General features: G+C 44.1%; 1 protein-coding gene across 1 annotated transcript in view; it reads left to right on the top strand.

The window, feature by feature from the left end:
• The window catches only part of SPRED2 (sprouty related EVH1 domain containing 2), a 51019-nt gene extending 39148 nt beyond the window's left edge, over positions 1-11871 (top strand). Inside the window, exons 5-6 of the mRNA XM_065739606.1 lie at positions 7592-7741; positions 8340-11871. Coding sequence (XP_065595678.1) covers positions 7592-7741; positions 8340-8990 — 801 coding nt within the window. The 3' untranslated portion in view covers positions 8991-11871. The remainder of the gene's footprint in view (positions 1-7591; positions 7742-8339) is intronic.
• The last annotated feature ends 9104 nt before the right edge of the window (positions 11872-20975 follow it).

Below are 20975 nucleotides of genomic sequence, written 5' to 3' on the forward strand. Positions count from 1 at the left end.
GTTGACCAAAATCCTGCATCACGATGCTGCCCACACCCCCAGCCTTGCACTGGTTTTAACTGAGGTGCAACAAAACCATTCCCCAGAATACAAAAGCCCTGGGAGCTCAGTGTGGAGCTCTGCCCATTGCAGAGAAGCATTGTAAACAACTGCATCTACATATCAGTGTTCCCACCCCTCACCTGCCTAATGTGTTTTGCCAAGGGTCTGCTTGTCCTGCATCTTGTAAATATTTCATGAAAATCAAATCAGAAGTGATTACAGCGAGCAGTTCATCTGTCTCTGGTTCTGTCTGCAAGAAGAGATGGAAGGCAGAAGTCCAGTTAAGTGCCGTTGCGTTTTTAAGCAGAGCCTGACATATTTACAGTGCATATGAAGAGGGTGTTTTTTAAGTTTGCATCAGCTGTTGGGTTCTATTTTAGTGATGGATTCCAGCTAAAATAACGTGGATGCTCAGAACTGTGTGAATAAGTGACCCCTAACTGACTTCTTAAAGTATCGTATCAGTCTGCTGTGGGAAGTCCGCATGCAACTGTTTTTCCTCTCTGTTTGCATCCGAGTGTATTATATAGGAGCAGCGTGCCTGTGAACTTGGAGGCTGACGTGTTTCATCTGTACATAGCAAAGAGATGAATGATGGACTGGAGGCTCCAATTCTTGCAGCTAATCTCGTTTTTGTCAGCATATCCCCCTTCCTTAGCCTTATTTTCCCCCTCCCTGAGAGTTTCTGCATGGAGGAGCTGGGACTCGGTGCTGAGTTATGTGGAGCCATCTGTTCCTGGCTGCCCCTGGAGCTGCACAGGCTCTTGCCATCCTCTCTATGCGTTGCTCAGCACCCGCCAGCCGAGCTTCATTCCTTTATTTCCTAGCATCCGCATCCATCTTCTTCAGAGGAAAAACCTTTTCGGCAGTGCTGGATGTGATAAGTTCCCTCTTAGCACCTGAAAATGGGGAGTCAGCTCTTTCCTAATTAATGGCAGCCATGCTGATAGCAAGCTTGCCAAAAACTGAAAAATTCAAAAGAGGGGCTGGGATCTGCAGAGTGGTGTAACAAGGCAGTGATCTGCTCCCTACAGGTCCGCATCCTGCTGTGAGGCAGGACTGCCTTGGTCTGAGCTTTTCACTAGCCACGTTCTGTTTTTCCCTTCAGAGTACACAGCGCAAAGACATGACATGGTACACCAGCCCAGTGCTGGAATGAGGACAAGGTGAGAGATTCTGGATGGGAGGATGTCCTGTGGATGTTGTGTGGCTGCAGTCTTTCAAATGCCTGCCCTCACAGAGCTATGTCTGGTGCCTTGTATCACTGGCAAGCAGTTAAACTCACAAATCTCCTCGAGGTTTCTCCTGCAGCACATCTGATTGCTTTATGTATCATTTTAGCCATGTCTGGTTCTCGTGTGTTCATTTCAGGCCTTGCAGTGAGCTGCTAAGCCACATCTGTGGAGCATGCCGAGCCGGCCAGCAATGCCAAGAGAGGCTTTAGCACGAGCTTAATAGAGATGATCTCGTGCACAGAGTCCTTGTAAATGCTCCTCCAAGTTTTGCTGACTTAAGTCAGCACAGCCACCAGGATGTTTCTGGCACTGAGTGCCATAACCACGAAAGTTAAAAGAATGAAGGTAGCAGTAAAGTGTCTGCCATAAATACACAGGGCACGTTCACTGAATGGAAAACATGAAATCCTTTTCTAACACTTGAATAGGGAACAGTAGGCATTGAGGGAAGAACTGAGAGGTTTGATCTTCCCCTCTCTGCGACACTCTGAAGTGTTGTATGTCTTTAGGCTTAAACACGAAAGCTAGAGGGGAGAGGAAAGAATTGGTCTTGCAAGATTAGGCTGAGGGAGTTCTGGGAGACCATATTTTATCTTAGTTTCTTTGGAAAGGTGGAAGTTTCTTTGCCGTGTGTCCAAAATAGCTCGCAGACTTCCTCTTTGTAAAGTTCATAAACAGCAGAGGCTTTGCAGATAAACCTCAGCTTCAAGCACAGGTCTGTATCGTTAGCTCTCTTTACTGCCCCACGGACTTTATCAGTTTTCCTTTCTGTATTCATAGCACAGCTGTGTTTTCCCTTTCTCCAGCGAATGAGAAGGGCCATGCACAGTTGTGCTGGGGCTTCCAAGCAATTGTAAATAGGCAGAGCAGGCAAACAGCAGGCTGCTTGCCTGTTTTTCAGGCCCATCCTCAAGCTTTGATTTGGTGACCAAGCAGGGCTTCTTTTCCTGAGGATGATTTTTTGGATGGTGAGGCATCAAGCAGTTCCCCTTCAAGCATGCACAGGCTTCTCACGGCGAAAGCAGGAGCCACCACGGGGAGGTTGTGCTGCTGAAGTGTCTGTCTTGGTGAAAGTGAGACCCATCACATTCTGTGTTTCCACGTGGGCTGCGTTCAGAGCCCCTCGGGTGGGAGTGATTCAGCAAGCAGATCTGCTGCAGAGCAGTGTGTGCAACAGAGAACAGGTTAGCTCATAGACAGCTCATGCTTTAGGAAGGCCAGGCTGGCACAGATTTTCAATTCAGAGCTGTTGCTTGCAAAACTACATGTTCAACATTGTGATGCTTCTATTCCCCGTCGCTTTCTCCATTGCATGTAGCTGTGAAAGTCCTAGCAAAAGAACAAACCGTGTTGTTTGACCAGCAATTGTTCTTGACAGCAGACTTGCTGTAGCTGGCAGAGAGCACTTGTGGAAGCTGCATGCGACGGAGCTCCCATAAATTCCCTCAGGCAACTGATTTCTGATGAGCTGCTTTGTAATTTGGAGATGAACCGTTCTTTTTCCTGGTCACTCTGGATATTGCACTGTACAAAGAGAAACTGTTCTGTGAAGCCCTTGGAGGCAAGGTGATCCATCCAGATCAGTAGCTGGGAAAGCTGTTTCTATTTCTCATTGGTTTTTATGATCGATACTTATCTCAGAATATTACTTAGGCACCTGATTAGCTGGCTTTTCTTGTGTAACAAATCCATTTAAATGAGAAGGAAACTGCAGTAAATTATTAACATAATCTTCTTTACTAATGGCTAGGGTTTTTTTAATTGAATGAGTCACTTCTTAAATTGTGAGAGGGGAACAAGGACCAAGGGACATTTTTCTTTCATTTTAGTGATCACAGTACAACCATTTGCATGTAGAAATGCAGCGTTTTTTCTCAGAGCAGCCATATCAAACATGCAGTACGTGTGCTAGCTCAGATACGTTCAGCTCACTTGCAAAAGGAAATGTGTAGCACGGGTTTTATAGAATTACTATTATGGCCATGATTAATGATTCTGTTATCCGAGCAGCAAAACCACAAGCCTTTGCAGCCACCATAGCAATCACAAAGCTCCAGTACGTGCCGCACAAAATTTGCTAATTGAGCATCGAGGGCATGTTGAAACGGCGTTTCTTTGTGGACTCGCTGTTCCAGCAGCTTTAGGTTTGGGTTCATTTCTCTTCTGTGACTACTGGGCATGTTTTCAATAGTTTTTTCTCTCTCTCTCTCTCAAAAACCAGTGGAGCCAGATTGGTTTCAACAGGCTTTAGTGGAAGACAGCGTTTCTCTCAGAGATCAATGGTTTGGATGTGTTTTTCCATGAGTGAAATAGCCTGACTCTGGAGACCATGTGCTTTCTAGATTTATTCCCATAAGCAAGTGTGTTGTATTTGAGTGACCTGCAGTTAACCACTAATGTCTTCCCCTCTTTTCATCCTCCCCAAAATTTTCTCTGCAGTGGTAGTTGCAGAAGTTGTATTGGACAGGAATTGTTTGCTGTTTCCATCACCAGTTAAGTCTTTTCTTTTTCCCAGACTCATCCTTTACCTTGAAGATGGGTCTGACTTTTACCAGTCTCCAAGTTCAGGTTCAGTTACAGCTGAGCAGTAAAGGGAGCAGCACAGCTTAAGGGGCTTGAGCATCATCCCTTTGATTCTCAGTCACTTACTTTCTTCTGAGATCTTCTGTGTGGCATCTTGAACCACACTGTAACTATAATCTCAAGTCCTTGCTTCCGTTTGAGCCGCATCTGAGCACGTTCCTGTGAATGTCTTGTGTTTTCTTCCAGAGAATATGAGAAGAATAATCACTTCCTACTCTCCTTCCACATGGGACTCATGGTTCTAGACTTCTTCCTTCCCATCTCCATGTTTCCTGATGTTATCTCTTATCCAGGCTGGAGTGACCCAACTTCTTTTAGTTATCCAGTACTCAGAAACCATGTCTCTGATTGTCCTGACAATTGCTGTGGGAGCTTTGCCATGGTGGAAATACCCTTATGAAGATTTCTGTGCTGCTCCTTATATATATATTTTTTTAATCTTCTGTGGAGCTTTCTGTCATGGAACTGCCTGTTTTAACCCCAAGACCTCTTTTTTCAGCACCAATAGTCATTTCAGAGTACATGGTTGTACATGGCAGACCAAGGTGTTCCCATCAGATTGCATGTTAGTGGCACTTAGAGCTTGTAGTTGTTGTTTAACATCTGGTCCTTCAGCACTGTAAGATTCTTCAGCAAGTTTTCAGGGTCAGCTTTCATTTTTACTCCCCTCAGTAGCTTCATTGTCATGAGAAGGTTTTATCATCATGCTGTTAACTCCATCTTCAGCTTATTTATAAGTGAGCACACTGGCATAGGTGGAGTTCTGGGGGCTTCCTCCATGGTCTTCTTCCCGCTCTTCAAACCATTCATTCCTAAGTGTTGACAGCCTTCTTCTTTCTTCTACCAAAGTTTGATGAGGGACCTTTCTGGAAGGTAGCAGTGCTGATTTTAGCTGAGAGTCAGCAAGACAACCCTGCAACCAGTTGCCTTCAGCCTCATCAACCTGGAGGCAGAGCAAACTTTTTTATGGAAGAGTGAACAGAGAACTAGGCTTGGATATCTTTCTACCTTTCTTGGTGCTCAGAGCAAGTGTTTGCATGGGCACGCTGCCCACTCTAATCCGAGGACACTGAACATGGAAATGAAGCAATTTTTAATATGGTTAAAATGAAGGCCTGAGCCACAGCCTCTTTGGTGTGCTGCAAACAGGTTTTGTAGCCATGTTGACACATGTGGAAGGAGAGGCTCAGTTGCCCTGCTGGCTCTGAAGGAGATGAAGGCGTGGAGCAAAGGGTAGATAAGAATCTAGCTTGATAAAAATCACTCCAGCCTCTCTTCCAGTTGCCTCTTGCAGAAATATGGCCTTCCCCATAGAGTTTTGTGTGCGTTCAGCAAACAGCACGCTTTGTGGGGGCTGGTTATAGCCTCCAGCTGCCACGCTAAGATTATCCAGCAGTTATATCCAGCTCAGGACTTCTTTCCATCTAGCAGAGCAAGATGGTTGCAGGCCAATGTATGCCACCTACTACAGCTGAGTGAGTTTCCAAGGCTTCTTTCTGTTCACCATGAGCACCCACAACATAGTTGGATCATACCCACGAAGGCTTGTCCCAGCAGGGCTTGGCTGTATTTGCACTGAAGGTGAAGGGTCCTGCTGGCTGGCATGACACTGTGCTAAGTCCTTCTTCCTTTTTTGCTCATGACAGCCAATGTTTTAACTTTGAGAACACGCTACAGAGCAAAAGTGCCTGCAGTACAGGGTATATGCCTTTCTGTTCTAAGAAGCTGATATTATAGCTCTGCATCCAGGTCTACACTACATGCAGTGCTGCAGAAAGGTGCTTGTAGGAGTGGGCTGTTGTAACCAAATCCTACCTCTTCAAAGGTTTTCAAAATAGCCTGGAAGCTTGATATTATTTTGAAGTACTTGGTTGTAGAAACTGCTAATTTTGTCTTGAAGTGTCCACAGAAAGTGCTAGATATAGTAGGGCTTGAAGTTACAGGCACAGAACTTAACTTTGATGTGCTTAAATCCCAACTGTGAAGTGCCTGCATCCAGTAAGACAACTGGGATGATGAAACCATTAAAAAACCCCTGTACACCAGTGCATAGGTGTTATTAGTATAACTTAAGGCTTGTTCTAACACTAAATATGTGATTTTAAAATAATTGGGGAAAATAAAAACCGAAACAATCTCACATGAACTAAAAGATGGTTCACAGAGAGTGGGTCAGCCATTCAAAACTCAACCTGCTTGTTGCAATTCTCAGGTAACCCAGTCTGACTTCACATCACACTGCAAACAGATATGTGTGTTTGCTTTCAACAAAGTGAGGTGGCAGCTGGGTGCTACACCAGTCAAAGCAGATTGACAAATATTTTGTGTTGTAATGCTTTAAGGTGTGTTCTCCTTTGGGCAGCGTCTTGCAGAGTGTTGTTTTGAGAATAAACAAATAGCCACAATGACTGTTCTTGTCTTCTTGGAGTAAGAGACATGTTAAATACGATTCACTGAAAAATAATATTTGGAGAGTGCATTCTCAACCAAGAGAGTGGGTTTTTCAGGTAAAACCAGTCTTCTGCCACTGTTGATATAACCACCTCCCCCTGTGGAGTTTGTGTCTCCACTAAACGTTATGGCAGATGGAAACCTTTTTATTGGACTTGTCTTCGCTGCAGCATGGGTTGCTAGTTGAAGGGGGTGGAGATTTTTCTTAGTTTGAAGAACCAATATTTTTGGAACATGTAATGCAGCTTTTCTGTCAGTTGTACCCATGGGCAAAAGGAGCCATCAAGGGGGTGTTCATTTAACAACTGTCCTTTGATGTTTTTATTAATGTGAAAACTAATGTAAAAAAATGTCTAAACAATCAATGAAAGGAATTAATGGGCCTGAATGTCTGGATATTGGAGGGAAAATACAAAGGTTGCATCCGAAAGTAATGCCTCCTATTTTGTTCACCGTCTTGATGCACAACATCAGAGGTGGATGTTGATGGGAAGGAAGGGCTGTGAAGAGGGGATGGCTAAGACTGGCTCATCCTGCTGTGCATTTCTGCATGAGGTTAGATAAATAAATATGTAAAGAAGCTACAAGTATTGGCAACACCATGTTATTGCATGGTATTTTACCCTTTCATAATCATAGCTGTGCAGCAGTGTAATTAATGAACATAAAGAAAGCACAGTGAGGGAGGAATGTATAAAAATACAAGGAACATTCATTGCACAATAAGGATTAGTGACAAAAGGAGAAGAAAAAAACTAAAACTTTTCAAGGAAAGCTGAGAATTTAAGTAGCCTGCAATGAACTGGAATTCAGCGTTTGAAGAATGTTGAAAGAAGTTTTCGGGCTTAATGGGACTCCTGAAGGCTAAAAATAAAACCCAGAATTTTGCAGTCCTGTGTGCGCATCAGGACATAAATGACAGCAGCATTTGAAGCAGTTTAAATGTGTGCTTCAGAGGTAGCTTGCAGTGTGAACATTCACCACCTTGCAGTGCCCACTGCAACAAATAACGTGCCAGCCGCATACGAGTGGTGTTAGTGAATATGTCACTGGTGGGCTATGGCATACTTAATTTTTCCATGTGTGTGGCAGCACATTTTATGGCCTGGCAGCAGACCTGCCTCCTTCAGGAGTTTTGTGTGAAACCTGATGAAGCTGCCTGCTGTCAGGTCTTGCCAGTATCGCAGGTGTGTGCAAAGTCAGCGAGCAGCAAAACGTCTCTTTTAAGTCTGTGTGCTGTAGCAACTGAACACGTTCTTTTCCCTTTCCATTTCAAACAGAATGCAACAGATAGCTCCTCCAACTCCTCTCAGAAAAGGGAACAGCCTGTGCGAACTCTGGCTTCTCCAGCATCCTGCGAAAACAGAAGAATTTGCACTCGTGGGCACCTTCATGACCATTACAGCTCTGACCACTACCATCTAGAACAAGTAAGGCACTTCTCACTGTTAGGACACAAGGGGCTGTCTCTGTCATACTTAGATATGTCCTCATGGTGTATGGTTCCTCGCACACCAAGAACACTCAGAAAATCCCCACTCCTTTCACCCTCTCTGCCAGCTTTAGTTTTAAGTGGCATCTAATTATTAACAAAATAAATGTTAACACTGATTTAAAACGTTAGATTTTATTACGTTCCTTCCAGTACTTAAAAGGAGCTTATCATCAGAGGGAGACTGACTTTTTGTGTGGTCTGATAGTGATAGGACAAGGGGGAATCATTTTAAACAAGAAGAAGGGAGATTTAAATTAGATGTTATGGGAAAATCTTTCTCTCAGAGGGCGGTGAGGTGCTGGCACGTGTTGTCCAGAGAAGCTGTAAATGCCCCCAAAATCACTGGAGGTGTTCAAGGCCAGGTTGGACGGGGTGCTGGGCAGCCTGAGCTGGTGGGGGCAGCCCTGCCCTCAGCAGGTGGGTTGGAACTAGGTGATCTTTAAGGTCCCTTCCAACCTAAGCCGTTCCATAATCCTACGTGCAAACAGCTCATTAATCTTTTCTCCTCTTTATCTCCATCCATCCTTCAACAGTCAGTACCACGATCCTACCGGCATGTCAACTTTCCCGATGACGATGAGGAAATAGTACGCATCAATCCTCGGGAGAAGATTTGGATGACTGGATATGAGGACTATCGCCACGCCCCAGCACGAGGAAAGAACTTCGATCCCGATGACGTGGACTCCTACGTACGTTTTGCCAAAAGCGAGTCCTCAAAACACGAGTACACTTATCCTTACGTAGACAACTCAGACTTTGACCTGGGTGAAGATATCAAGGGTGCTGTGATAAAGACTCAACCTGTCAAATTCAAGCCCAGACGAAAGGAGGATGGTGAGAGGTCACGGTGCGTGTACTGCAGGGACATGTTCAATCATGAGGAGAACAAACGGGGTCAATGCCAGGATGCTCCGGACCGCATCAAGACTTGCATCCATCGAGTGAGCTGTATGTGGTGCGCAGACACTATGCTCTATCACTGTATGTCCGATCCGGAAGGAGACTTTACAGATCCTTGTTCGTGTGACACCAGTGATGAAATGTTTTGCCTCCGGTGGATGGCCCTTATCGCCTTGTCTTTCATTGCTCCATGTATGTGCTGTTACTTGCCGCTTCGGGCTTGTTACCACTGTGGGGTCATGTGCAGGTGCTGTGGTGGAAAACACAAAGCTGCTGGATGACTACAAATGAGTTCAGTGTGTGATGTTTTTCCTGTAGTTCGGGGAACACATTGGTTTTGGAGCATTGAGATCACTTATTTTGATGCAGCCACTGTGCCCAGCAGCATCCAGAAACCACCAGTTTGGATCATTTTACATTTGATCGTCTGGGGCTCACACTGCATTGATTTGCTCATCAAGTGTTCTAACTAACTAACGTACAGCATAGACTTTTGTATTATTAATCTGTAATCAAACAGACTGTCTTGTACATGTTTATATTATTATTTTTTTCAGTTAAAATGAGTTTAAGATCTGCTTTAAACGGTGGTGGATTGTAGAACATCTTCAGGTTGTGTCCGTCTTGCCTCTGCTCACACGGTACCATCAGTGTGTTAGCAACTTTTGGCATTTCTCTGAGCGGGGTGGTGTAGTGAACGAGATCTCACTTGGAAGATATTGTAACTTGCTCTCAAGTTATTGTGTGTATGGAAGGTGTGCTAGTAACAAACTTGTACCACAACACAGTATTTCTGTCACTGGTTTTCTTTGGTTTTGTTTTGTTTTTGTTCTGTTTTCCAAAGCTGAAATAGCCATGTAAGCTGCAGTTTCTCTTCTAGAGTCCATCGTCATTTCCTTCAGCAAACATCTTAAATTATTTCTCTGTTCTTAAAGCTCTGTGAACGAAAAAGCAAAGCTCAGTTACCATAGTCACATAACCATTGAGAATCTGGTAGTTCTCCTTACCTGTAATCATTTCAGACCACTACTTGAAAGGGAAACTTCAAATTTTAGTGTTTTCTTTTTTTCCCTAAATAACTTTGGAAAAATAAAACTGTGTTTTCAGAGTCCTGCCCAAAAGAAGGGAACTTTTTTCTTTTAGACAGCCGTGTCGTGATTAGAGTATAAAACACTACAGTCCCAGATGAGGAAAATTGTTGTTATGCAAAGAATTATTAACAATGCAATGTCAAAAGCACTGTTGTAATCCATGTTGATTCTGGGGAAATGCTGCATTAAGTGGTGGATTCTATGGAAAATAGTCTTTGTTTATTTTTTTTCTGTATAACACGTGAGCACGAGGACACGCGTGTTCACGGTAGAAACTGCACTTGGCAGTCTAAACAGGTATTTCAAATCAAAAGCCAGGATGTTAACCACCACTTTCATTTCCTGACCTACGGTTCCGATCCTCCAGATGCTTACAGGTGTCCAATGGAATGCATATGCAACCAGCATTTGTGTAATTCTTTATGTAGGATTAATCACGGGAGTCTTTGCAGGAGCCAGATCCAAGCGTGTCCCTCACTTTCCCCTCCCTAGTTCACCACCCAGATTTATCAAGTGGATACATAAGGTGCATACAACAGGATAAAATTACTTTAATTTTTTTTTAAATGTCATGTTGTCTTGTGTACAAGGCTTGTAATTAGCTGGAAAAAGAGTATTTTTCTAATATATTACAGGAATAGCCAAATAATTTTTATTAAAAAAAAAAAAAAGATTTAGTGCAGTGAGCTCTAATAGCATAGTACAATCTGAATACTTTGAGGCAGCTAGGGATTGGCTTGTCAAAGCTGGCACTGCTGTTCCTGCCATAATTTCTTTCTGCAGTAAATTGCCAGTGAGCGCATGTCCTTTCCCTCCCTCTATTGCACATTGACATCAGTCTTAAAAGAGAGGATTTTTTTCTTTTTTTTTCTTTTTTCTTTTTTTTTTTTTTTGCCAAATAAATGTAAAAGGAACGCTTGCCATTTTTTTCTTGGTGGAATGTCCCAACAGTTCCTCTGAGAGTTAATCACAGCTTTTTTAGTAAACCATGAACTAAGTATGCAACGTGCTTATACACTATAGAGTTCGGTAGGCTTAATCTGTAGCAGTTGCTGGGGATCTTTTGGTTGGAAAAGAAAATAAAAGGAAAAAAAAAAAGAACAATACTGCAAAAGGGATGGAGTGTTACACTCTCAGTGATGTGTCTGGGTTTGCTGAATGAAATATAGATATTTTTGTGCCTAATAGCAGTTGACAAATCTCTCAATGGTGTCTAATAACCATCAAGCCAGCCTCGAAAAAAAAATTCTATGGAACAACCTTTTCCTTTTCTGTTCTCGGAGTTGTTTCATGTAAACAAACATCTGTAAGATCTTCTCTCTACAAAGCACAACACTACAAAAAAGATCTTACAGTTTTTTGTCCGGTTTTGAAGTGCCCCTATTTATTTAAGTAAACTAGACATACTCCAAGCCTTTCTGTATGTCTGGAAAGAACAATAAAAATAATAATAATTAAAAAAAATCCCTCATTATTATTTGTTTGGGGTTTTTTTTAAGTTTTTCCTCCCTCCTCCTCCTCCCTCTTTTCCTATTGGGTTTTTGTAATACTTGTAGATTTTTGCTGCGTATTATTTGGTTTGTGAAGGCAGTGGTGTAAGGGCACAATGATAGAAATGGGTGGGTTTTTTTTGTAAATATTCCTCCTTACTTTCCACACTGCTGCTGAACAGTGTGTAGCGTTTTCCCAGTCAGCTTTGCAATACTGACATCAATCATTCGAGAGAAATTATTCAGATTTTATTTTTGTATCTGTGGTAACAAAACATTAACCCAATTATTTTTTTTTTCTGTCATGGAATGTTTTTGGTTTTGTTTTCCAAGCTATCGCTCACATTAACAAATTAAAGTGCCTGAAGCCTCATCATTATTGTATCTATATACTAAAAGTTAAAACCCTGTTGTATTGATTTTTATAAGCCTTTTTACCTCTGTGTAAAAAATATATATACAAGTGTATGATGTACATTTTAGTTCTTAACTTCTTTTTTTATTGTTTCTAATATGTATGATCAGTGTAGCTATTGCTTTAAAATGTACCATGTAAATACAAATACATCATATCAAAACGATGCTGTTGGTGTGGGGGTCTTTTTCAGGTGTTGGTGTGTTTTTGGACAAGCACACCATGGCAGTGGCTGGGCCTGCCCTTCCCCCACCCCCAACACACACACCCCAAGGAGCACTTTTTTGCCCCGTGTTGACCAGTGTGATTTCATTCAGCTTTTTGGGGTTGGGGGGGTGTGCAGCTGCACATAGTTTCTCAGCTTGCTGAGAGCTAAACCTTGCAGTCCTCTGGAGAAACATGCAGCCTGGGCCTGGTGTTTCACTTAGCAGGACCCCCATGGCACACAAAATCCTGCAGGCTGATTTGGCATTAGCTCCACCTGCAAATAAATGGAGGGCAAAGTGACCTTGACAGCCTGCTCTTACAGTTCATTATGCTATCTTGACAAATTAGGGCAGGAAGCCTTTAGCTCCTGTAGCAGAAATGCTGAGTCACAGCCTGAAGCAGTGATTGAGCACCTGGTGGGAAGGCAGGGCCAGCCCAGGGAAGCTCAGGTGCATCTGTGTGAGCAGAAGGGCTGGAACCAGGACGCACCCCTTCCCCAGACCTCATTTAAGGGCTGGCAGGGGAAGGTGAGGGTATCTGGAGATCCATGTCTCCTGGGGATCCTCCAAAGGTGTTTTTTTTTTCTTCCTTTGTGTCTGTGGCTGCTGCTGTGCGTGGGCTTGTTCTTGATGCTGCAGCCTCCAGTTGTGCTACCCTGCTGTTCTTCCTGTACTTTCCATCACGTTATAGCATTGCAGTTCAATTCTCTGGCATTTCACATTCAGCTTGTCCTGCAGATAGGCCTGGGTAAGCCTCATTGTAGCCTGCAACATCTCTCATCTTTGTGTATAAAAGAGCATGGGCGATCTCCAAGCTGAACCAGTAAACAGTATGTTTGGGCCCCTGAGGTTGCTGGAAAACGCAAGTTTCAGCAAGATACAAGGTCCTATGGAAGGCCATCAACCTACTGCAGTCTCATAAGGACAGAGCTCCCTGGCTTACTTCTGTCTGTGATGAGAGCCGTCCTCTGGGCTGGAGGCAGCTGGCAAGGTGGAACGTGGGGAAGATGCAGACCTGCAAGTTTGCAACCACATTAAAAAAGTGAATATTTTATAGCTCTGAAAGAAATCCATTTAGCTGCAAATTACATTTTTAGAATAATTTTTCACCCAGGCTGTGTTTTAGGTGTTGCCAAAGGTGGTTTGGCATTTCAGAGTGAAGCAACTTCATGCCAACTTGATGCCAAATGTGCTGCTACCATTACCCAGGTCAGACCAGACCTCCCGCCCTTTCCTTTTCCTCTTGATAGCATCAGGAGCTGTACACACCCAGTTCCTAGCCAGGCCTTTCTCATGGGGAAGCATCCTTGGTCTCAGACAGGTGTTAATACAGTAGTGTGAACTTCTGTCCTTCTAGTCTGTGAAACTAGAGAGAGGCACAGATTTTCTTGGCTGTGCTCATTCAGGAAACCTGCAAGTAACTGTGACAAGCCTCTCCTCGTAAAAGCAGTCTCAGATGAGGAAGGAGGCCCAGCCTGGCACTAAGCATAAGCAGCAAGTTGGTGGGGATGGATGGAGGAATTATATGGGGAACGGAGGGTCGCTGTGAGGATAACCAGTATAGGTTTCTCCAGCTGCAACAGCTCTGTGCTCCTGCAAGACAATGACAACATTGTCATATATTTCTCAGGAGTGACTATAAATGCCTCGACTTGCTCTCCAAAGCAGGATTTTGGGATGAGGAAGGCTCACCCAGACTCCCTCAGCTGATCAGTGATAAAGCTGTTTTAATCTCTTCTGCTCATTGAGCAGTAATTTAACTCAGACAAGTGGATCTGACCCCACCGTGAAAATGGGTAAGGCCAAGAGTCTGAATGACTTGCATAATGGCACGTGGTGGCCCGGAGCAGGACTGCCCTAAGCACAGTCTTCAAGCCAAAGGTCAGCTCTGTCTGAAGGTTAAACTGGGAGGTCTGGGCTTCTACAGGAGCCTCTCTGCAAGGAGCTCGAGCCAAGCAGTCCCCATCAGCATGGAATGTGCAAATCTCCTTCCTCCGCTAATTCCACTTAGAAATGCAAATTGGAAGTAGCTGTCAGGAGGGCTGGAAACAAGAGGTATCGCTGCATGTGTTCCTAATGCTTATCACAGGCGGAACTTGGCTTCTTGCAAGGACCAAATGCAGCCTTTTTATGTCTCCCTTGAGAGAGAGCTTGCAGGAGCAGGAAGTGCTTTCGTTCCTTCAGCACACGGAGCTCGATGAGTTAGCATCCTCGCACCTTGTCCCTTTCCAGGATGTGCAGCCTTCTGCTGTTTTCTTAACGTACTGAGCAAGGGGATTAAATTCCTTAGCATCTCGGTGGCATAAGTGAAAATAAATAGAAAAATGCTTGGCTTCCACCCAGAGACAAGATATTTAAATAGTGGAAAGTATGTGTGTATTTTTGGGGTGGTGTACTTGGATCTCTACAAATATTTTCAGTTGCTTCCCTGCACTCGTGCGCAGCTATTCCGTGCCATTCATCTCATTCTCCCGTTCCCCACTTGTAAATTCATTTAGGAAGAGCAGACAGACTTTGGTTTGGCTACTGTGAGACTTCAAGCCTGCTGCCTAATGCTGTGTGAGACAGGATCTCACTGCAGTGAGCTGTGTGGTTGGGTTGTAAAGAGAAAGGTTTCTGAGGGCTGTAACGCACCTTGTCATTCAAGGCCAGGTTGGATGGGTCCTGGCAGGTCCTGGCAGGGGTTGGAGCTCAATGATCTGTAAGGTCCCCTCCAACCTATGCCATTCTGTGGTTCTCTGCGTATGTGATCCCTGTTCCATATGCTGACGTGTACCTTGAGATAGCAAAGAATATAGGAAATCATATGTAGACAATATAATTTCTCTAACAGAGATGTAATGCATCTAGTAGTGACACAGGGAATTACTGATGTTAAGAGCTTGTATCACTGCGTGGGGAAGCTAGAATTAATGCAAATTTGGGGATGGCTAGCAAATTATCAAGTCATACCCAGCCTTGAGCTTAATACTCATGTAGAATTCTTAATCAGTCTCTATTATAGTTCATACTGCATTCTCTCTGACATTTTTGTCCACATAACCTTAGATACGTTCCAATGAGCTGCAGAATTGGCCGACATCCCCTTTAAGGGAAATGATGAGGCTGGCATCAGACTCTCCACCTCAAAAAAGCATTTCTCTGACTTTCACACTCTTAATTCCTTTGTTTCAGTGTTGTGCCGATATTGATGTGAAATTTCAACTTCGTGAGAAGAGAACAGGGCTGGGGAACACAGTATCACAAACTGTGAGATCTTTGATCTTCAGCTGTCAAGCTTGATAGTTTCCCAAATGCACTCAATCTCTGAACTTGAGATTTCCTGTATTCACGTTACACTTAGCTCTGACTTGATTCAGAAACTAAAAGCTCAGACACTTTTAAAATTTGAAGCATTAATGTCCTTGTGCTCTTGAGGGCTGTTTCCAGCCTTAAAAGCCAGGTTCCAGAACTACTGAACTCAAGTGATTTCACTCTAAAAGTGCTTACTCTTTACAGCTTCCTGAGAGTGATGATAAAAGCCAGGTTAGAAAGTCTAACTTCCAACCACATTTTGCAGGCCTTCTGGCCAAAACTTAAAACAGAGAGCATTTTTATGTGCACAGCCAAAAGAAGCAGCACTCTGCTGTTTTCGTTCATGAGTCTGAGCATTGCAGAACTCAAATCCCACTAAATTTGCTTCAGGAAGCTGAGTAGCTAAAAAAGACAGAGTCAAGGCTAGGGGGTATGTGGTTCATCCTGGATATGAAATACAAGGGGAAATGCATCCAGCCTTTTTATTTTTTTTAAGGGTACCTAAATGATGCACACAGTGGGACATCGACACAGACTGTGATGTTTGAGCTGGGGTGCCCCCAGCAGTGTCTGTGTGGGGGCCTGTGCTTCTGAGAGGAGCATTCAGACCCACAGTGCAGCTCAGCCTGCTGAGCAGGAAATATACACGCACACGTGTATCCTTTTGGAGCAGAAATCTGAAATTACCGAGCTAAAAAGTGACAGTTACTCATTAAATAAACAAATGAACAGGTAAAACTGCAGCTGTGTGGCTGTCCCTGGTGGCTTGGCAAGAATGAATGGGGTTTTCAGTGCAGCATTCCCAAGTATTGGGTATTGCTGCAGGATTTCTGTGTTCACTTAGTGAATAGACTTCAGTGAATGTCCCCATCTTGGGGAAAACCCCAGAACCCCATTAAGTGGTTGAGCCAGTCACAGACATGGGAAGACTTCCAGAGCAGAAAGGAATAGCTGCAGGATGAAGCTCAGAGGAGCATCTGCTGTGCTGTGACTTGAGAGCTGTGAGCTGAATGGTCAGCAGAGCTGCTTCTCTGGGGCTAGTGTCTGTGCAAGTGGGAGAGTGACACGGAGGGGCTGGGGCAGCCCACTTGGCAAGACTAGTGCCCCTTTGCAAGGGGTGCCAGCCATGCTGTTTAGATCCAGTTTCTGCCATCTGCCACAGAGCTGAGACACAGCTGTGCTGCCATGTGTGGGCAAAGGCACCGCAGGCCCGTGAGCAATGTCCTCACACTTACACCTGGCTTTGCATTGAGCTCTGCAGGGCTGTGATTTGTTGGGGAGGTAGCAAAAGAACATCATTTCTACTTAATTTAAAAGCTCCAGCATGCATCGCATCTGCAATGCTGGAATTGTTCTTCCCCAGACTTTGAGTCCATTTGAAATCAGGTAGGAGAAGACTGGGAGAGGAACAGCCTGTTGGATGCCAGGAGTTCCTATTTTTCAGGCTCCTGGGGTAAAATCCTGGCTCTGCTTAAGCTAGTGGCAAAAAGAAACCCTTATGTTTATGGTGAGCCAGGATTTGTCTCCTGGGATTTGCAGGTTTTGACAGGCAGCATCTCGAGGCCTGGCACCTGAAGTGCCCCCTTCCCTGGTGACTCCTTAAGGCAAGCTTTCTGCAGTCTTCTTCCTCCCTCAGCCCCATCAGGAAGACACTAGACACAATAATGTCAGCTTTGGACCATAAAAAGAGATTTATTATCCTGCACTGTGTACCAGCTCCCCAAATCTGTCTCTAAAGGGCTATGTTTGAAGCAGGAGCTATGCTGCACAGTCACAGCGGGTGAGTGAGGAGCAAGAGCATCCTGTTGGCAGCTAGGACAGCCTCCTGAGGATGGGATGTGGGTAGTGGGGCCTTGCTTGTCCCACTTCAGCCATTAGCCTGGCTGAGAAGTCATTTCATTTAGAAGCTATTCCTTGGAATATTGATGTGGAGACAGAGGAAAGGCATGCCTCCAGCAGGCTGCTCATTCCTTTCTAAGAAGTGCCATTTCCACTGCCTCCTGACAGCAGGAGGACCCCAGCATTGCTCATTCTAACCTCAACTCATAACCTTTTTTTCCTATGGCCAGTGGTCAAGTCATTTCCATCACTTGGACCTTTGCAAACTTGCCTGGAAAATAATATAAATCTAGAACAAGCAAGCAGTTCTGACTTTAAAAATAACAAACTGGCAGGGACGCTCCCTTAGCCACATTTCATTCATTTTTGTCAGCTTCCTGGGTTTCAAGCTGGCAGCGGTCCTTTCCTATACTAGGTTGAATTTCCAAAGATTAAAAGGCTGAAGGGGTGCCTATGTAATAATGTACGAGAGAAGAAGGTCCTGTAACAAAGAAGTGTCCCTGGAAGGACTGTGCTTTTGGAATCCACTCGTATACATAACATTTTAAGAGCTGTCACCATCAGAGCTTGTTTTATGGCTGGTTCCTGAAGGAAGTGGTTGTAAAGATGTGGCATGAAGAGCAGAAAATCCAGGTGCTGAGCAGAGAGCTTTTGAACTCGCAGCAAATGCGTGATACTTTTTTCTAACCAGAACAACTGCTGTTTGTGACCATCTGAACTTTGAACTGCAAGAAAATGTCTTTGGGGTTCGTCAGGCTGATATCCTGTCTCTAACCACAGCCTGTACCAGACACTTCAAAGGCAGAGAATACAAGAAACTCTGTATTGAAATCATCTGCTAACGGGGGAAATTTCTTCCCAGCATCAGACGGTTTGTCACTGATTTATCCCCTCAAACAAGAAAGTTTATATGCCTCTTTGGAAAAGAAAAAAAAAATCCGATTGAATGCAATAGCAATGTGAGTTTATTCATTAAGCCTAACAAATTTTTATGTGAAATGGATTTGATTTCTCTGAAATGCTATAGCAACCCTTTGACTGTTTGCTCTGCAGACTCCTGTAGTGCTGGATTGGTAGTTCGAGGGTTTTTTCCCAGCCTGTTTCTTGTACAGATAGCCCCAAAAAAGTGATGATATTCAGGAGCTGTGGCCCTGTAGCAGCCATTTTACAGATGATAATGTGTCGTCCAAAACCTCTTCTTGGCAAGTGTTTCTAATCCCCTTGTATGGATCCTCTAGGTTTTGTTATTGTTGTTATTGTTGAGATGATACTGTGTTCTTATTGGTGTTAGGCTTCTCTGAAGAGAACAGATTTGAGACTATTATGCAGGCAGTGGAAAGAAAGCAAATAGGTTGTTTTCTGTATTTGTTAGACTGCTGATGTGGAAATGGATTTGCACCATTTGTTGACAGGCAATTTCAAAGGCAGCTGTGCTGTAGCTGTGAATATAAATTAGGATAAATTGGGTGTCCATGCTGAAGGTGTGAAGTCCTTATTTAGGCTCCTGAGTAAGGTGTCTTTGTTCTAAGAGGTGTTGAATGTCTTTGCTTCCTTCTGAAACACATCAGGTTTCCTAGATGGTTAGGTGTAAAATACTGTATCCGCTGAGGTCAATGACAAACTCACTTCTAGCTTCAGTAACATTTAACTGCCCCCAGCACGCAGTCAGTGGACTAAATATTGGCAGCTATCTTTGTAAGAGCCTGGCTAATGCAGAGAGCAAAACCAAAATGCCTCTTTTGTTGTCCTGTTTCGTGCAAAGCTCTTCCATGCATTTTCACATCTCCAGTGAAGAAATAAAAGAAACCTCTTCAGCTTGAGTTGCCATCACAGTCGGAAGGCCACCTTTTCAGTCGCAGCCACAAGGCACACAAGCAGGAGAGCTGCTTTGGGTGAAACGAGGCCTTGCCAGGCTCGTAGTTCAACCACGTTGCCAGAAGCAGATCTGCTGCAGAAGCTCATTGGTTGATGTTCAGATCCTACCTTGACCCTTCTGATTTGATTGCTTAGCTGGGTCTAACACAGTGTGGATAAGACAGGCAGTAGATAGCTGGAACTAGTTGGTAAGGGATTTTACAATGTGGGTCCTGAGGCTATGCACCTTGTTATATTTAATCACAGCTTGGTGTAAGAAGGTGCACATAAATTCAACTTTGGCTTGCTTTCTAAAGGATTTGTATTTGCACAATTAATCTTCTGCTTGTCCTACTCCTGTAATGGTTCTTAAACCTCGCGGCTGGTGAAAAGCAAACTGAAGTCCTGAAGAAATTAATTTCCTATGGGCTTCATAAAAGTAAGCAGCTGGGCAAAATGAAGAGCTGTTAGTACTGTCATTGAGGCAAAGCAGAGCACGAGCTCATTCCTGATTAGACAGCAGGAAAACAGTGTGAGGAAAGACTTGTTTTGAGTGCCCTACCTGTGGGTAAGCCCTCAGCTGGCAGTCCATGCCTTACTGGGAGCTGGAGATCTGCTCCACAGGAGCAGCTTTGCTTTTATACCATATCTCTCTCTTAAACAGCCAGTCATGCTTAGACACATCCCTTGGAAACCAAGCCCTGTTGTTTTCATCGCTTGTGGATTACTTGTTTTAACATATACCAGTGATATCTATGAGGGAAGTGATGTGTTTTCCCAATCAGGGCAAAGAAATGTGTCAAGTAATGCCCTGTTTTGTTTTTTTTTTTTTCAGTCTGGCTCTAGCAGCTAAAGGGTCCACTTCACAATTTGTTAATTCAGCTGAGAGTGTTGGCTGTATCTCTGCAGTGCTGTAGGTGGATAATTTGCTTCTTTTTTGTTGCCAGCTTGAAGTCTGCTTTTACCTTTTTTTTTTTCTCACACTCATCTACATCAGTGCAACTCACTTTCCATCTATGAAGTGAAATTATTGTAGTTGGAAAGTCAGTGATTACGAGAGATTACCTATGGCTTTTACTTGCACAATGAGAGAGATTCCTGGGCTCCAAATGGCTTATAATGTCTGAGTCTTGCTAATAATAACACCCCAAAGGGAATGGTTCCACTGACTGTATGTAGGCCAGGCAATACATTAACACACTCAGCTAATGGCATAGCACATAGAGCCAAATAAATATGATTGCATGCAAATGTAGCCACTGGCTACCAAAGCTCTGATCAGCTTCACAAATTAAATAGCACAGAACTGCCAGTGCTTAGACTTTCCAGAAAGCCACACTGAGATCAAGGGCAGAAGTGATTTCTGGAGAAATGTGTCTTTCTGTTAATATCTACACCAAAATGTGGCTCGGGGCTCACTGATCTCAGAAGCAAACACCTGGGATGGGGTTCCCCCTGGCTGAAGCTGTACCAGCCTGCAGCCTTGAGTTGACCAGCCAAAGTCAGTGGGACTACTCCCACATTTGCCTTTGTGGAGCGGATCCCAGCTTATGGGAATGTTGCTGCTGACTTGGGAAGCTCCAGCCGCTCGCCTCTCTGCATTGTTCAGGCTCATGTGAGCCCAAGTTGGCATAACAGCTTCTAAAAAAAAAAAATGTGGGCCTGGAAATGTCAGAGGGAGCCCCCTTTCATGTGAAAGATGAAAGCCACGTCGTCTTGGCAGGGTTCCAGCATCTATCCTTGTGCGTTCAAGCAGACGATGGAGGTTTTCTTGTGATGGGTCCCGAACCGGGTGCTCGTTTACAGCTGATAAAGCTAAGTTGATGTGCCTTCATTTTGCTGTGGGCTCAGCGTGTACAAAGGGCTCACAGTGAACTGCTAATTGGTGGTTGCCTGAGTGCATGTGTGAGCCCTCACTTTGCCCATCTGTACAATGAGGGCACTAGAGGGGTCCCTTCCTTTTTGACCCTTTTGTCTAGTCTGGCTTGGCTGTAAGAGCTTCCAGGCGGAGATTGTTACCACATGGTTGCACACTGTCTACTGGGATGGGGACCCTGGTCCCAGTGGTAAATAACAG

The sequence above is a fragment of the Cyrtonyx montezumae genome, unplaced genomic scaffold (genome assembly GCF_038088225.1).
Source record: "Cyrtonyx montezumae isolate F1298 unplaced genomic scaffold, pur_monq_1.0 scaffold_24, whole genome shotgun sequence".
NCBI lineage: Eukaryota > Metazoa > Chordata > Aves > Galliformes > Odontophoridae > Cyrtonyx > Cyrtonyx montezumae.